We start from the raw sequence: 13,676 nt of genomic DNA on the forward strand, positions 1-13,676 counted from the left end.
TCTACTTGACTACATGATTTTTCCATTCAAAAATACAGTATGTATTTTCCATGTGATTCTCTGCTAGCAACTAACAGCTACCAATCAAGAGAAGCCATTATATTGAGAAGCCTTACTGATACAGTGAAAAAAACAAACATGGAATTCAAAATCGGACAGCAAATCAAAGTTTGACTACTGGCTCTGCCATTTACTAGTTGTGTGACCTTAACAAAGCCATTTAACAGCTGATCAGTTTCTTTATCTGAAAAAGTAATTACTATGCCTAAAACAAAGGATTGTTGTGAGAATTATAGATAAAAATGCCAAGTTCTCAAAATGCTAAAAAGAAAAAACAATAACAACTAGAGTGAGATTGTGGTACACAACCTGTTCTAGATGCCTCTTTTTCTCCTTTAATGTCAGTAAATACTGTCTAAGTCTTTCCTGTATTACAAAATGAATTATGTAACAAAGATAAAATTTCCACAGTTTTAGTTTGTGGACCTCGAGGTTCTAACTAAGGCTGATCTTCTCAAACCTACTCATTTATTAAATTCCAGCTATGTCCTTAGCACTCTTCTTATAACTAAAAAAAAACACTGTAAAATTCTCTAAAATTCCTATAACATCTCAGATCCTAGGAAATAGCAATGAGAAGAGATTATCAACCCCTGGCCTTAGGAGTCTCTTGAAGTTTGATTTCTTGAACTAAAAGACTTCTGAAAGCTATTAAAGAAGAGCCTATTGGGAAAAACAAAACAAACCACAAATAGTAAAATCTCCCTTTTTCCTGATCTGATCCCCTAGTTCCACTTTCTTCCAGTTCTGGGCTAAGGACTTGAAAGCAAGCAATCCCATTATGAATTGAAGCAACATAATATATACCTCGTAAGTTCTTTGAGGCCTTGGTACCCAAGTGGGGAGTAGTTTTACTTTCTAAGTAAGTAACCATAAAAGATTGTGTTAAACATGTAACACTCCATTCTCAACAGAAACCATCTCTGTCTACACACTTAACAGCAACTGAAAAGTAGAGGTTAATGCCACTCTATTAGAATGCTTGCAAAGAAGTTAAATTCTATCACTCCAAAATGAAAAGTTACAAATTTGTTTTCCCTAGATACTTCCCTGTGAAAATAAATTCCTTTACTGGTAATTTACATAAGAAACGTTTTGGTTTGTTAAAAAGGGCACTGAGACGCTATATAACTTCAGACATATATCCCTGCTACTCAAAGTGTGGTCCACAATCACCAGAATTGACATCACTTGGGAACTTGCTAGACATGCAGAATATTAGGCTTACTATAACTCAGTATAGGAAACTACTGTACCCCAGACCTGCTGACTCAGAGTCTTCATTTTAACAAGATCACATGTGGTTTATATATATATATGAAAGTTTCAGAACCACACCTCTATACAATAAGGGGGTTTGACTAAATGATCTTAAGGTCACGTATAACTGATTATTTTTTCAAGAGGAAAATCAGATCTGACAACACTGGAGCCTGTATTCTCATGCGGCAACAGTAGGCTGGAACTGAGTAGCGCTGCCTCATAAGATGGGGCATGCACTCTCCTTGGCTTCCCCAGTCCTCATCTGGCCCCTCCATGTATTTATGTTAACTGCTTGGCCCCTATTTAGCCACTAATCTAAGTTATATAGATCCCAAGCAGTAATGAGGAAGTTCCTTTTTCAGTAAATAAGAGAGGCCTTCAGAGGTAAAAATTCATTAGCTATAAGTAGTTTTAGGTGAAAGGAAATAAATTGTTCATTTACCTTGATGGGAAGTAGTGAGGTCCAGGTAGGAAGTAAGGGTGATGAAAAGAGAATCGCGGTGGGGTCCCAAACAATGTGGCTGCATGGCCAAGGGGAGGGGGCTGGCAGACATGTGAGTGTGGAATAGGAGGAGCTTGGGGGATTGGAGCACTTCTGGGACAAGTGGAGAGGCTGGGATACTCCTTGGGAGGTTGGATGGTAGAAGCTGCAAATCTGGCGTGGGCAGTATTTGCACTAGTTGGAATCCTGCTGGTGCTCTCCAGAGAGACAGGAGTAGGTCTCTTCACAGAACAACTGGCTCCAGAATGCAGCTGATGCGTGTCCATTTGGGAGGGCCCAGCAAAGCACTGGGGTGGGAGTGGTGGACAGAGGGGCAAACTTGGAGCCTGGACAGCCACCTGGGCAGTACTGGAGATGCTCGGCTGGAAAAGTGTGATGGGGCTTGGGCACTGGACTGCAGGTGGGGGCAGCTGGATGGCGGGTAGAGCTTCACCTTCAGAAATAAAAATAGCATGGGTCAGGCATGAACTGAGTCACTCCATATTTTTCTTTTTTCAGCAGAACTTAATAAACTGTACAACCAGAAGCCTTCACTAACCACCTTACCTAAGAACATCACCACTCTATTTTAGCATCTTGAACAAACTGAAGCCATCTTGTTCATTTATTTTACATTCTTGTCTCTCTTTCCCACCTAGATTCTAAGTGCCATAAGAGGAGAGATCTTTTCTGTTTTGTTCACTACTGTATCCCCAGGGCTCAAAATTCTGCCTGGCACAGAATAGGCCCTTAAAAAATATTTTTTGGATGAATAAATAAATGAATAAAATGATTGAGTGATTGAGTGAAAGACAAATACACACAAATGCTGGTACATATATATAAATGTTTCTAAAAGAAATAATATGAAACTACTGATAGTGGTTACTTTTAAAAGGTGGTCATCTGGAAGAGGGGACAGGGCCGTGGGATGCCAGACTTTCATTTTATATCTATTGGTACTATTTGAATTTTCTATTTTCTAAATATATCAATTTTATTTTACATATTAATAGAGGTTTCATCATAGTGGTATGGGTCATTTTTCTTTTATTTTGTATACTTCTCTATATGAAACTAAATTATAAATGACATTTAATTTTTTAATTGGAAAAAACTAAAGAAACACTAAAATTATTTTGCCTTATTGCATTCAATGTGAATACATAAGGAAATTCCCAAGTGAGACTAAGACTTGCCATAGGTCAGCAATTTGTGACAGATAAGAAAGGAATATTATCGCAGCAGGGCATGATGGATATAGGAGAATTTTTAGAGGCAAGTGAAATAATCATGTATTTGATCTTTTTGATCCTGAAGAAGAGAGGACTGCTGACCGAGTTGCTGAGTTATCCAAATGACACACTTAGCCTAAATTTAACTTAATTCTTTCACAGAAATACAGAGAGAAGCCAAAGCAATAGATTCATGATCTAGTTTATTTCAGTGCAGTTAGGTCTCTGTTAATATAGAAGATGCAGTCCAAGAACAGACCCTGTGGTTAGAAATGTTTCTGTCAGAGGCCAAAAGGATTGTGAGTCTTCTCTCAGCCTTGGCCAGGTAATACCTTCCTCTCCTTCCTTCTCTCCAGGTAAGTCAAATAACTACCCCTCCTCCCCCTTAAACCTGGAGGTAGGGAATTAAGGGGTATATCTGTTTCAAGTTGGCCTCTGACCCAGTGAAGTAGAGGCAACACAGGAGCAGGGTGTAGATGAAGCTATACTGATTCTCAGTTAATGGGGTTACATGGACTAGCCCTCCAATCTGTGAGACACAGGCCTTAGGCCTTTCCTGAACATAATTTCCCTCTTCAGGTTCCCTCAGAACCTATAAATCTATCACATATCATAAAATAGTGTAAATTTGCAGGTCTGCCACCCTTATCACAATCACAAAACTGGGAGCTCAAGAGCAGGCACAGTTTAATTCATGTTTGTATCCCCATTACCTGGCACAGAACCTGGTTAATAATAGTTAAGAAAGGTATGACTAGATGAAAGAAAAAAACAAACAAATAAGCCTATAGCTGACAGAATCTCTACCATTCATCTGGTATAAGAAAAATCTCCTTCTCTATGCAACTATGAAGCCAGGCTGACCTGTAAAATCTCTGTTTTATTCACTGAATTATCACTGCACTCAAGACATCTGCTCCTAAAATCTACCTCTGACGCAGATTTCTTTTCCCTGTACAGTACAAGAGGCTCTTAGTCCTCAGAAAAGAAGTATGGTCATTTTAGGCAAAGGAAGCACAAATTATAGGAGCCGTAGAGAACAATGATATTATTTCAGTTATTGAAGAAGGAAGGGACTCATCTTTTAGCTGATACAAATGTTCTTTTCTACCAAAGATATTTTTATAAAATAAGGGGTACCAGTGAGGCATGAGGTGATAAAATCATGCATTCATTTAACTGAACAAATATTCACTAAGCAACTAACATGTGTCAAGCACCATTTTGGCCTGAGGTAAAAAATCAGATAAATCAGATGCATAGAGAATTATATGGTAGTATAATGAAGCTGTCCTAAATGTCAAAATTCATGTTGCTAAACAAGAGGTTAAAGTCTGCAACACCTAGTCATCACTGATAAACTGTCAGTGAATAGGGAAGACTTGTGGAAAGGGCAGAGATCTAATGTATCACACTGTAGATAAAGTATGGAAAAGACCAGCCAGTCATCTGGTTTCGCTCCTTGTAGCATACAGCTAGGTTACATTTCTCAGCCTCCCTTGAAGTTAGGAGCGGTCCCGTGGCTCAGGCTAACCAATGGAATGTAAGAAGAAGTGATATGCACCATTTCTGAAACTGGCCCATAAAAAACTCTCATGCATGATCCTCCATGCTCTTTTCCTTTCTGCAGGTCATGCACACTTGGATGCTACATATCAAAGATGGAAGAGCCATAGGGTAGAAGAAAACTGTGTCCATGAATCCCTTGGAAGAAAGTCAGAAATACTTATTTTGGACTTTACATGGGTAAAAAAATAAACCATGATTCTGTTTAAACCGTTATGTTTAGGTGAGTGTTGAGGCAGCTAGCATTATCTAATTGTTACATGAGGTACAGAGCAGAATTTTAGATCTATAGTACAATATGATAAGAACAAAAGAAAAAATTTAAAGTTATTAATAACTTTCAACAATTCTGGCAAATCTCTCCCACCCACTCCTAAAGAGGAAGACTCTACTGCCTGTGTTGAACGGATGAAGGACGCAACCAGGCTTTTGTTGTGTGACTGGGATGAACAGGAAGGAGTAGAGAATGGCATAAACTGAGGACAGACCAAATTTCTCTACAAGAAAAAGTTGTATAGAGGTAGAAAGAAGAACAGGTGGACGAGCATATGGCTGAGGAGAGAGAAACAGAGGCAGAGAGAGGAGGAGAGGACAGAGAGAAATAGAGTAAGAGGCAGAGACATAGAGACAGAGATGGGAAATGGAGACTTGGGAAGAACAGTTAGACAACTGCTAAGAAAGATGGGACTTTGGGGACAGAAATGGTAATGAGGAACCTAAGAAGACTTACTATAGTTTGAACCATAAGATTCCACCTTCCTTGCCTCATAAGAAAACCTACAATAATGAGCTACATCACTTTTCAAGGAATTTTCAAGCCATATCTTTGTTTCTTATGGATATAAAACTTTGCTAGAACTGATCTTAAGTCAGGGACAAGACAGTATCAGAATGTTGGAGGGTTTTTTTTGTTCTATTTCTGTTAAATAAGAATAGATGGGTAAGCCAAAATCACATCACGTTTACTACCAAAAAATTAAAATAGTAGTTAACATTTTTAAAGTAAAAATTTAGAGAAAATGTATGAATTCAGAAGAGTGAAAGATGTCAACTGAGTTTAGATGTAATAAGGAAAACCCATTTCAGGTGTGAGAAATAAAAGTGTAGGAAATGAAATAATCTCACCAGAAAATTCCTAAATATATAAAACTGACATTTAAAAGCCAGGCTAAAATAAATATAGCTTCTACCAAACTTCCAGAATCCTTTAAAATAAATAAATTTGATCACTTAATATAAAATGAAAATGCCGGCATAACTGGCATCAAAGACATACGATAAAAGAAAGTAGCTAAAAAGTATTCTGGACTATCAGGCTGTAAGTACTTTCAGAACCTAGAAACAGGAGACAAGCTTGAGATGTGGGATTAAACGTGAGAGACAAAATTATTAGATTTTTTGAACTACAGATACAGGCTAGGAAAAAAAGGCTGATAGGGATAACTAAAATAAAAAGTTCATAGAAAAATGAAGGTTATTTTATATGACAATGTTAAAAACCCAGAAGGAAAAAATGTGTCTCAAATATCAGAAAGTTGTTATGGCTAACTGACCAAATCAAAGAGAACCCATAAAAGGGAAAGATATCTTTTTAAAATGAAGAGCTTGTCCAAATGTGTAAAAGAGAAGCCAAAGTGTATGAGTCAGATGCAAGTAAAAATTAAGAGGTCCAAAGGAAAATTGAAGGAGTCACATCTGAGGGATCTTAAAGTCAATATTAAGTGACTTTTTAAAATACTTTTACAGAAAGAAGAGACTCAGTGGAATCAATGGAATAGTCATTATGGTATAAAAGGCAACCGAAAGAACAGAGAGACCCAAAACTCCCTTCCTACAAAAGAAGACCTTAAGAAGATATCTGAACCCTAATTCATGTTCATAGCAGGGGCAAGTTCACAGAATGTTCTAATCCAAATTGACAAAATGAATATCACAAGATCTTAGGTGGCATTCACTGAAGAACTTTAGAGAAACTCGAAGTTAGAACTGAGAAAATATTAGATGAAGTAAACACAAATGGTCTCTCTGCCAAAAATGCTATGCCAGAGCATTTTTGGAAAGTCAACATAACTCCAAGTTATTGGAAGTAGTGAACTTGTTATTGGAAGTAGTGAACTTGAGAACTATAGTTTGGTGAGTCTATTTTCTACACTTGAAAAGCTGATGAAATCTATACAATGTATTAGTGTATAAAGGTTGCTAGGAAAAAAGAGAGCAAATTTTTTCTGATAAGAGATAAATTATACCTCACTAACTTGATATCTTTCTTCCATGGGAATAAACAAAACAAGTTTGGAAAACACAATTACCATGACTTTGTGTTTAGAATATAACATAAAATTAGTTGAAAGAAACAAAAAAAGGGATGGTGTAAAAATTTGTATCTGTAGATAATAAGCGATTAAAAGTAGATTCTCTTAGGGATTTGTGCTATAATTTGTTCTTATTTAACAGTTTTATAAATGATTTAGAATATAAAATATATAGTGAAATTTCCAAATTTGCAACTGATAACAACTCCTCCAAGTAATATAATGCCAAGCTGATGAGTACAAACTAAAAGAACATATTTCAAAAGTTGTATGATTGGGCAGCAGAATAGCCAATAAATCTCATCATAACTATTATATATATATATCATAATTATTACACACATAACTTTATATATCTGGGAAAATAATTCCCAAATTTTATACTTAAAAGATAATGATTTTTTCAATCTTTTGAGATCCAAGAATTAAATCTTTACTGATACTACATATTACTAGAAATAAGAGAAATTTAAAAAGAAAAAAGCAAACAAAAGATCATTATCCTTAGATTTGATTACTTTGTATATGGCTCTGAAATGCTTCCTATAATTCTGCTTGTCATACTTAAATAAAACATCATGGATGCAAGAGCTCTACCACTTTCTATCTCCCCAAATCTTTGCTCAGAATTGCATAATATATTGTATAAAACTGTCAGCTGCCTCAAGTAAGAACACTGATAAATATATTACTGGGGAGAGAAAACATACAGCATTTAACTGTGGATAGAATGACATGGAAGAGGGGTCTTAGAAAAAGGGGTAAAGAGAAGAAACAGATGATAAAAGTGCAAATCATAGATAACAGATAAAACAAGGTAAGTTAAAAAAAAGCACAATCAAGCCTAGATTGAAATACAGGATTAAAAGAGATAGTACCAAATAGCAAAGGGTGAAAGTGCCTGACTGTTCTGGGAGAGAACAGGGTGATAGGATCAGCTTTCTTTGCCTTGAGCCTAGATACGCTGAATGTGGCTTTGTTGGTATCCATTGCTATAATGATACACAGGAAAAAAACTGAAAATGCCTAAGATCCTAATAAGTTAATTTTCAAGATATCTAAACCTCTCAGCACATAGATATAAGTAGGTAGAAACTGGAAAGAACAGTAGTTTCAGGACAAGTGATAGCAAGTAGTGAACGTACAAAGCTCTGCCTAAGAGATGACTAAAATAGGCTCTGGAAGAACAAACTAATGATGGATAGACCTATAACAAGTTCTTAAGATACTAGATTCTCAATTTTGGGTTCTTAAAAGCAAAAGACAGGAATGTTGTGAAGAACTGATAATAGAGGAGAAATTTAGGGAAAGACAATGTAATGAACGAAATATCTGGTAGAAGATAGATTACTTCCATTGCTTTTCTAGGGCAGCAAAAAAAATGGTCTTAAGAGATCAGTCATCATTACTATATTCCAGGACAGGATGCCTCATACCCCATCAGCAAGGCATTCTTTTATGCTAATAGTAAAAACACATTCCTATTTCCTATTGAATTACCTCAGTCATTTCCTGCATTATCTGCATAATCTATGGACTCATCCTGATTTGCTTAAAAGGTCTGACATAGAATATTTGCTACTCTAGCAAACCAAGGGCTTTGATGTCTACTGAAATCTTTCTTTCTCTGATTTAATGTTTTCACTCTATTTTTGATTTTTTTCTTAACATTGTTGTTCTAAACTTTTAAGCTAACAGAAACAAAATTTCAAGTTAAGAGGTAAAATTATCACACAGCCATTAAAAAATTTGTAATCTACAATAAAACCAACTCACCAACTGAATGAGTGATGGTGTTCTGTAGGCTGGGAATTACCACAGAGTAGGTAGGTGAGCAACAAGGATAAATTGTTGTTGGATTTGTAGAGATGATATTCTGTGTGGTACCAGAAAGTACATTGGAAACGCTTAGAGGGAAGCGTTTTCGCTTCCCTGGACGAGGCTGATAAACCCAACCTAGAGAAGAAGATAAACGATTTTTAATTTGAACATATAGATCCTATTTAGCCTTTAAATAGTTCTTTTTACATTAAAAGTCCAAAACACTTCTAAGTCTTAATTGTCTAAAGTATCTTTTCCAGCTCTATGATACTATTTCTGTGCATTTTAGCATATATATCCATATGGCTCCTAACTAGTGGCCAATGTTGTAACCCATAATTCAAAGAGAAAGGGCAAATGTCTTTTATCCAAAGACACATAATGAATTTATAGTAAAATCAACATTAAAGGCACTGAGTTTGAATCCCAAAGCTTTTCCTCTACCCATAAAACAATGTCCCAGTAAGATACTATTTGTCTCCTCCTGTTTCCTCACTTTCTGTAAGACACAATTATCTATATCTTATGATGAAGTGGTTACTAATGACCAGCCACTATTTTTATGCCTTCTTCGGGAAGAGTCACTCTCTTAGACTTGGCAGTCTCCAAGTCCACAAACCACCCAATTTCCTTCCAAACTCAGAAAAGTGGAGTTAGGGCAGTTGTAGCCACTGTATAACCAAGAGAATCACTGGTTCCCTGTAACTGCTGCTCTGACGATTCCCCCCTAGAACCTTTCTGCTACTACTTTAGAAAAATAGTTATTCTTTTCCCACCATGCACAATATGTTGGCCATACATTGTGCTTTTACCAAGCTTAATATCAATGTCCTCACTGCTGGGGAGAGAATCAGAATTTATTTCAAACTACATCATGATGAGGATAAATTTATCAATCAGAAGGCAGCACTATATTCTGATAACCATATAATATTAAAATGGAGCATGGTGTTAATGCCTGCAGCGTGCCCTGCATATTTTCTCTGTTGCTCTAATTTGAACTTCATTTTCTAGCATATTTGAAAAATTATAGCCTAGAACTCTGGAGCTTTACCTTCATTACGTTTATATTTATATATTTAATCAAAACGACAGTAAAACTGTTTGTCCCCAGGTTTGTATTAGTTGGCAAATATGAGACCAGATATCCCTCTACTTTGTTCTGTTTAAGGAAACTTATGCCCAGTATCAATTAAATCATTACTGTAATATTAGCCAGTATTTTCTCTATTGTACATACCAGATTAGAAAAAAATTACATTCTTGTCTTTCAGTCTCAACCTAACCTATTCTTTACCTAAATAAATTTAAAGAGATTAGAAAGAGGCTTTGTTCATTTCATTTGATTACCAGGAAATTCCTCTCTGTGCTTTTCTTTAATCTTTTGTGCTTCATCATAATAGGGTTTCTTTTGTTCTTCACTAAGTTTGTTCCACTCTAACCCGAGCTGGACACTGATTTCTGCATTGTTGGCTGCTGGGTTAGCTTTGGCTAGTGCTGGCCGGTGGATCCTTGCCCAAACCATAAATGCATTCATGGGTCGCTTCACATGACCATTTCTGTCCTTACTGAAGGGAGTATCTGGTATTCCTACATGACAAAAATTAAGACACTAAATTAATGTGCCACACACACACACAATTTTAAAGTGAAGTGCACTTCCACCTATATTTACTTATTAAATATCTGGAGAAAATATACACTTCAATATAGCCAAGGAACTGCCAGCATTCCAGAATTCCTCATAACCCCTGAACTCAGCATTCTAAACTGTGGCTTAGAAAGACTCTTCTCTTCCTCAAAAAGAATAATATTGTTGAAGATATTGTGGAAGTAATAATGTTGAAGACACAGTAAACTGCTGGCTTACTACTTCTTTGAGCTATATTAATACCTCTAACAATAATTAACATTTAATTTATTTCCCATTAAAATGTTCTATTACTGGGGGACAGGAATTATGACTTATTAATGACTATAATCCTAGCACTAGGTGGGTGTACCCTAAATGTTTAAAGGAACTCATTTACATGCCACTGGAGTGCCCATTCAAGCAAAAATACTTATATTATTAATATACTGTATTATTTATATTTCATTATGAAGGTGAAGCACCTGCCAAGGTGGGTCACTAACACTAGTTCCACATCCCAGGAGAAAAAATAAGAGGAAAATAAGAAAGGTGACTTTTTTAAAGTCACAGAGACAGCTGAAATTACAATAAAGGAAGTTGCTTAAATTCACATCTCTTACATAATTCATCAAAAACCACTGCCTATAAACTTCATATATTGTTTCTCTTTATTTTAGGGTTACTTGATATATAAAATTTTAAAATGCACAAAGGATGAAATAAGTATTATAAAGGTTCCCCTTTCTCTCCTTTAGAAAATGAAAACAAAGTTTAAAAATTACTGACGATAAAAAGCAAGAGGACGGGGTACAGATGAACTTATTTGCAAAGCAGAAATAGAGACACAGATGTAGAGAGAACAAACATATGGGTACCACGGGGGGAAGGGGAGGGTGGGATGAACTGGGAGATTGGGACTGACATATACACACTACTATGTGTAAAATAGATAACTAATGAGAACCTACTGTATAGCACAGGGAACTCTACTCAATGCTCTGTGGTGACCTAAATGGGAAGGAAATCCAAAAAAGAGGGGATATATGTATACGTATAGCTGATTCACTTTGTTGTACAGCAGAAACTAACACAACATTGTAAAGCAACTATACTCCAATAAAATTTTAGAAAAAAAAAAAAAGCAAGAGGGTGGGGTGGGGAGGAAGAATTAGTAAAGAAAATAAAACAATAAAGATAAAAGTCAATGAAGATATGAACTGAAGATTAATATGACTTTCCATTTACATTTACTGCCATAGTATTGTCTGAATTAAATCTTAAAATAAGATTTTTCTAGCTATATATTTGGAAATAATGGATAGAAATAAAATATCTACTTGTAATTGCTACTACTGTAACTGTGGTCATTTCTTTGAAAACAACTTATTCTACAGTGTTTTCATTTTCTGTATTTCTATAAGTTCTTAGCTTTTAGAATACCATTACAATTAATTATGTACTGTTTTCTCCTAGAAAATGTTTACTCTTCATTTTTCAAGAAGATAAATCACCTCTAAATCCAGTATAAACTTTCCTGTTTATTTTTTCATTAAACACTATTTTTTCTTCTGTTTGATACATGTAAAAATACTGAGCTACTATAATACAGTATTTTAAAATGTTGATTATCTGTAGCATATAAACTGAGGGCTTTGTGTTATCTAGCAAGAATATTTCTATTTTTGTATATAAACATTAGTCACATCTAAATCTCATCCTTCACTGGGCCTTAAAAAAAATAATTATTTTTAATGTTTGGGAATCTTGAACGTGTTAGCGTATTTTACTGGTATACGTACAAGTCAGAAGTGATACCTTTGCAGACTTTGCCCTGACCCATTTTTTTATTTTTCTAGTTTATGCTTCTCAACAGCTGACATGTCAGCTACGGGGCAACAGACGAAGTTTGAAAACCAGATTGATTCCCCTGCCGTCTAATACCTGCATCTGAGGGAAGTACGGTGAGCGGGACATCTTTGGTTTCAATTTTTACAGAAGGCTCCAGTAAGGACTGCATTTTAATAGGCACTGGTGTCAAGGGGACCTTGGTCAATCGTATCAGCTCTGAAGGTGGAGGTCCCTGAAACTGGATCCGGGCCCCAGGGGGCACGGTGTGTAGAGTCACAGGGATCCTGAGGTCTTGCTGGTGCGGCCCAAAGGCACTGGACGGCTGGGTCAGGATGACATCCTTGCTGCCATGGACCAGGCCACTGGACGCAGGCTCTGTGCCGAGCCTGTAGTCCTCGCGGAGTCTCTCGGGCTCCTCCGTTTTGATGACTCCTTCTCTGATGGCCGCCAGGCTTTTGCCTTCCCCGCCTTTCGCCGTGTAGCTCATGACCTCCTCCTCCTCCAACTTGCCCTTCTCGTCCCCTCGGGGGCTGTCGAGGGCCGGCCCGGGGCCTCCCGCCTTCGCCGCCCTGGAGGCCTTAGGGCCCGCCTTGACGGCCCTCCGAGGTCCCACTGACGGATCCAAGCTGGGGTCCGGCTCCTGCTTCTCTGCCTTAACATGCAGCTGCCAGGGCTGCACCGGGTGCAACTGAGGCCTGCAGGGGGCGCCCTCGGATGAGGGCGGCGGCGGCGGCAGCAGTAGTAGCTCCGGCCTCAGCTGCAGCAGCCGCGCCTGCGCGGGAGAGGCGGCTGCCTCTTCCTCCCGGGCCTGAGGCAGTGGTGGCCCAGGCGGCAGCAGTAACACTTGCTCCGGGTTCACCTGCAGCACCCGCCGTGCCGCGGGCTGTACGCCCGACGCCGTAGCCTCCGCGCACGACGAGGCTACGGTCGCAATGGCGGCCGCGCACGGGGTGGGCGGCGACGCAGAGGGCTGCGCGGCCGCAGCCCGAAGGGAGGCGCCCTCGACAGGCAGCGGGGGCGGAGCGGGGCGCAGCGGGCGCCGCGGGGTCGCCCGCGTCAGTTGGCGCGTCTGAGGCGGCGGCTCCGGCCTGGCTCTCTCCATGGGGGGAGGGGGACGCCCCGGCCGGGTCCCGGCCCGGATTGTGAGCTCAGCCGTTTGTTGGCGACCTTCTCCCCTCCCCCTTTCAGTTAAGACGCTTCCAAGGCCTTTACTACCCAGAACCCTACGCGGTTCAAAAAGCAGCGCTTGGTCTTGGCCTCACCCAACCACAAGCGTCTTGGTACGCCCCCCCGGCCCGCCAATCACAGGCACGTTCTCCGGCTCCTCCCGCCCTCCACGCACCCCTCGTGCCGAGCCCTCGAATCACCCGCTACGGCCGGGGCCGCGGCACGTGCTGCCCGTTTTCCCCCTGTGACTCTCCCTCTCTTCCGGAGTTCTCTTCCGGCCGTTGTCCTTA

The 13,676-nt window shown here is 38.8% G+C and overlaps 1 protein-coding gene across 2 annotated transcripts in view; it reads right to left on the reverse strand.

Moving 5' to 3' along the window:
- Window positions 1-13,321, reverse strand: part of SOX30 (SRY-box transcription factor 30) — a 32,038-nt gene extending 18,717 nt beyond the window's left edge. Inside the window, exons 1-4 of one of the 2 annotated variants that reach the window (XM_068534571.1) lie at window positions 12,313-13,321; window positions 10,089-10,328; window positions 8,694-8,873; window positions 1,766-2,258 (exon numbers count right to left, since the gene is read on the reverse strand). In XM_068534571.1, coding sequence (XP_068390672.1) covers window positions 1,766-2,258; window positions 8,694-8,873; window positions 10,089-10,328; window positions 12,313-13,321 — 1,922 coding nt within the window. The remainder of the gene's footprint in view (window positions 1-1,765; window positions 2,259-8,693; window positions 8,874-10,088; window positions 10,329-12,312) is intronic. The other variant, XM_068534572.1, reaches the window with a different exon arrangement.
- Between the last annotated feature and the right edge of the window lie 355 nt (window positions 13,322-13,676).

The sequence above is a fragment of the Eschrichtius robustus genome, chromosome 2 (assembly GCF_028021215.1).
Source record: "Eschrichtius robustus isolate mEscRob2 chromosome 2, mEscRob2.pri, whole genome shotgun sequence".
Taxonomy (NCBI): domain Eukaryota; kingdom Metazoa; phylum Chordata; class Mammalia; order Artiodactyla; family Eschrichtiidae; genus Eschrichtius; species Eschrichtius robustus.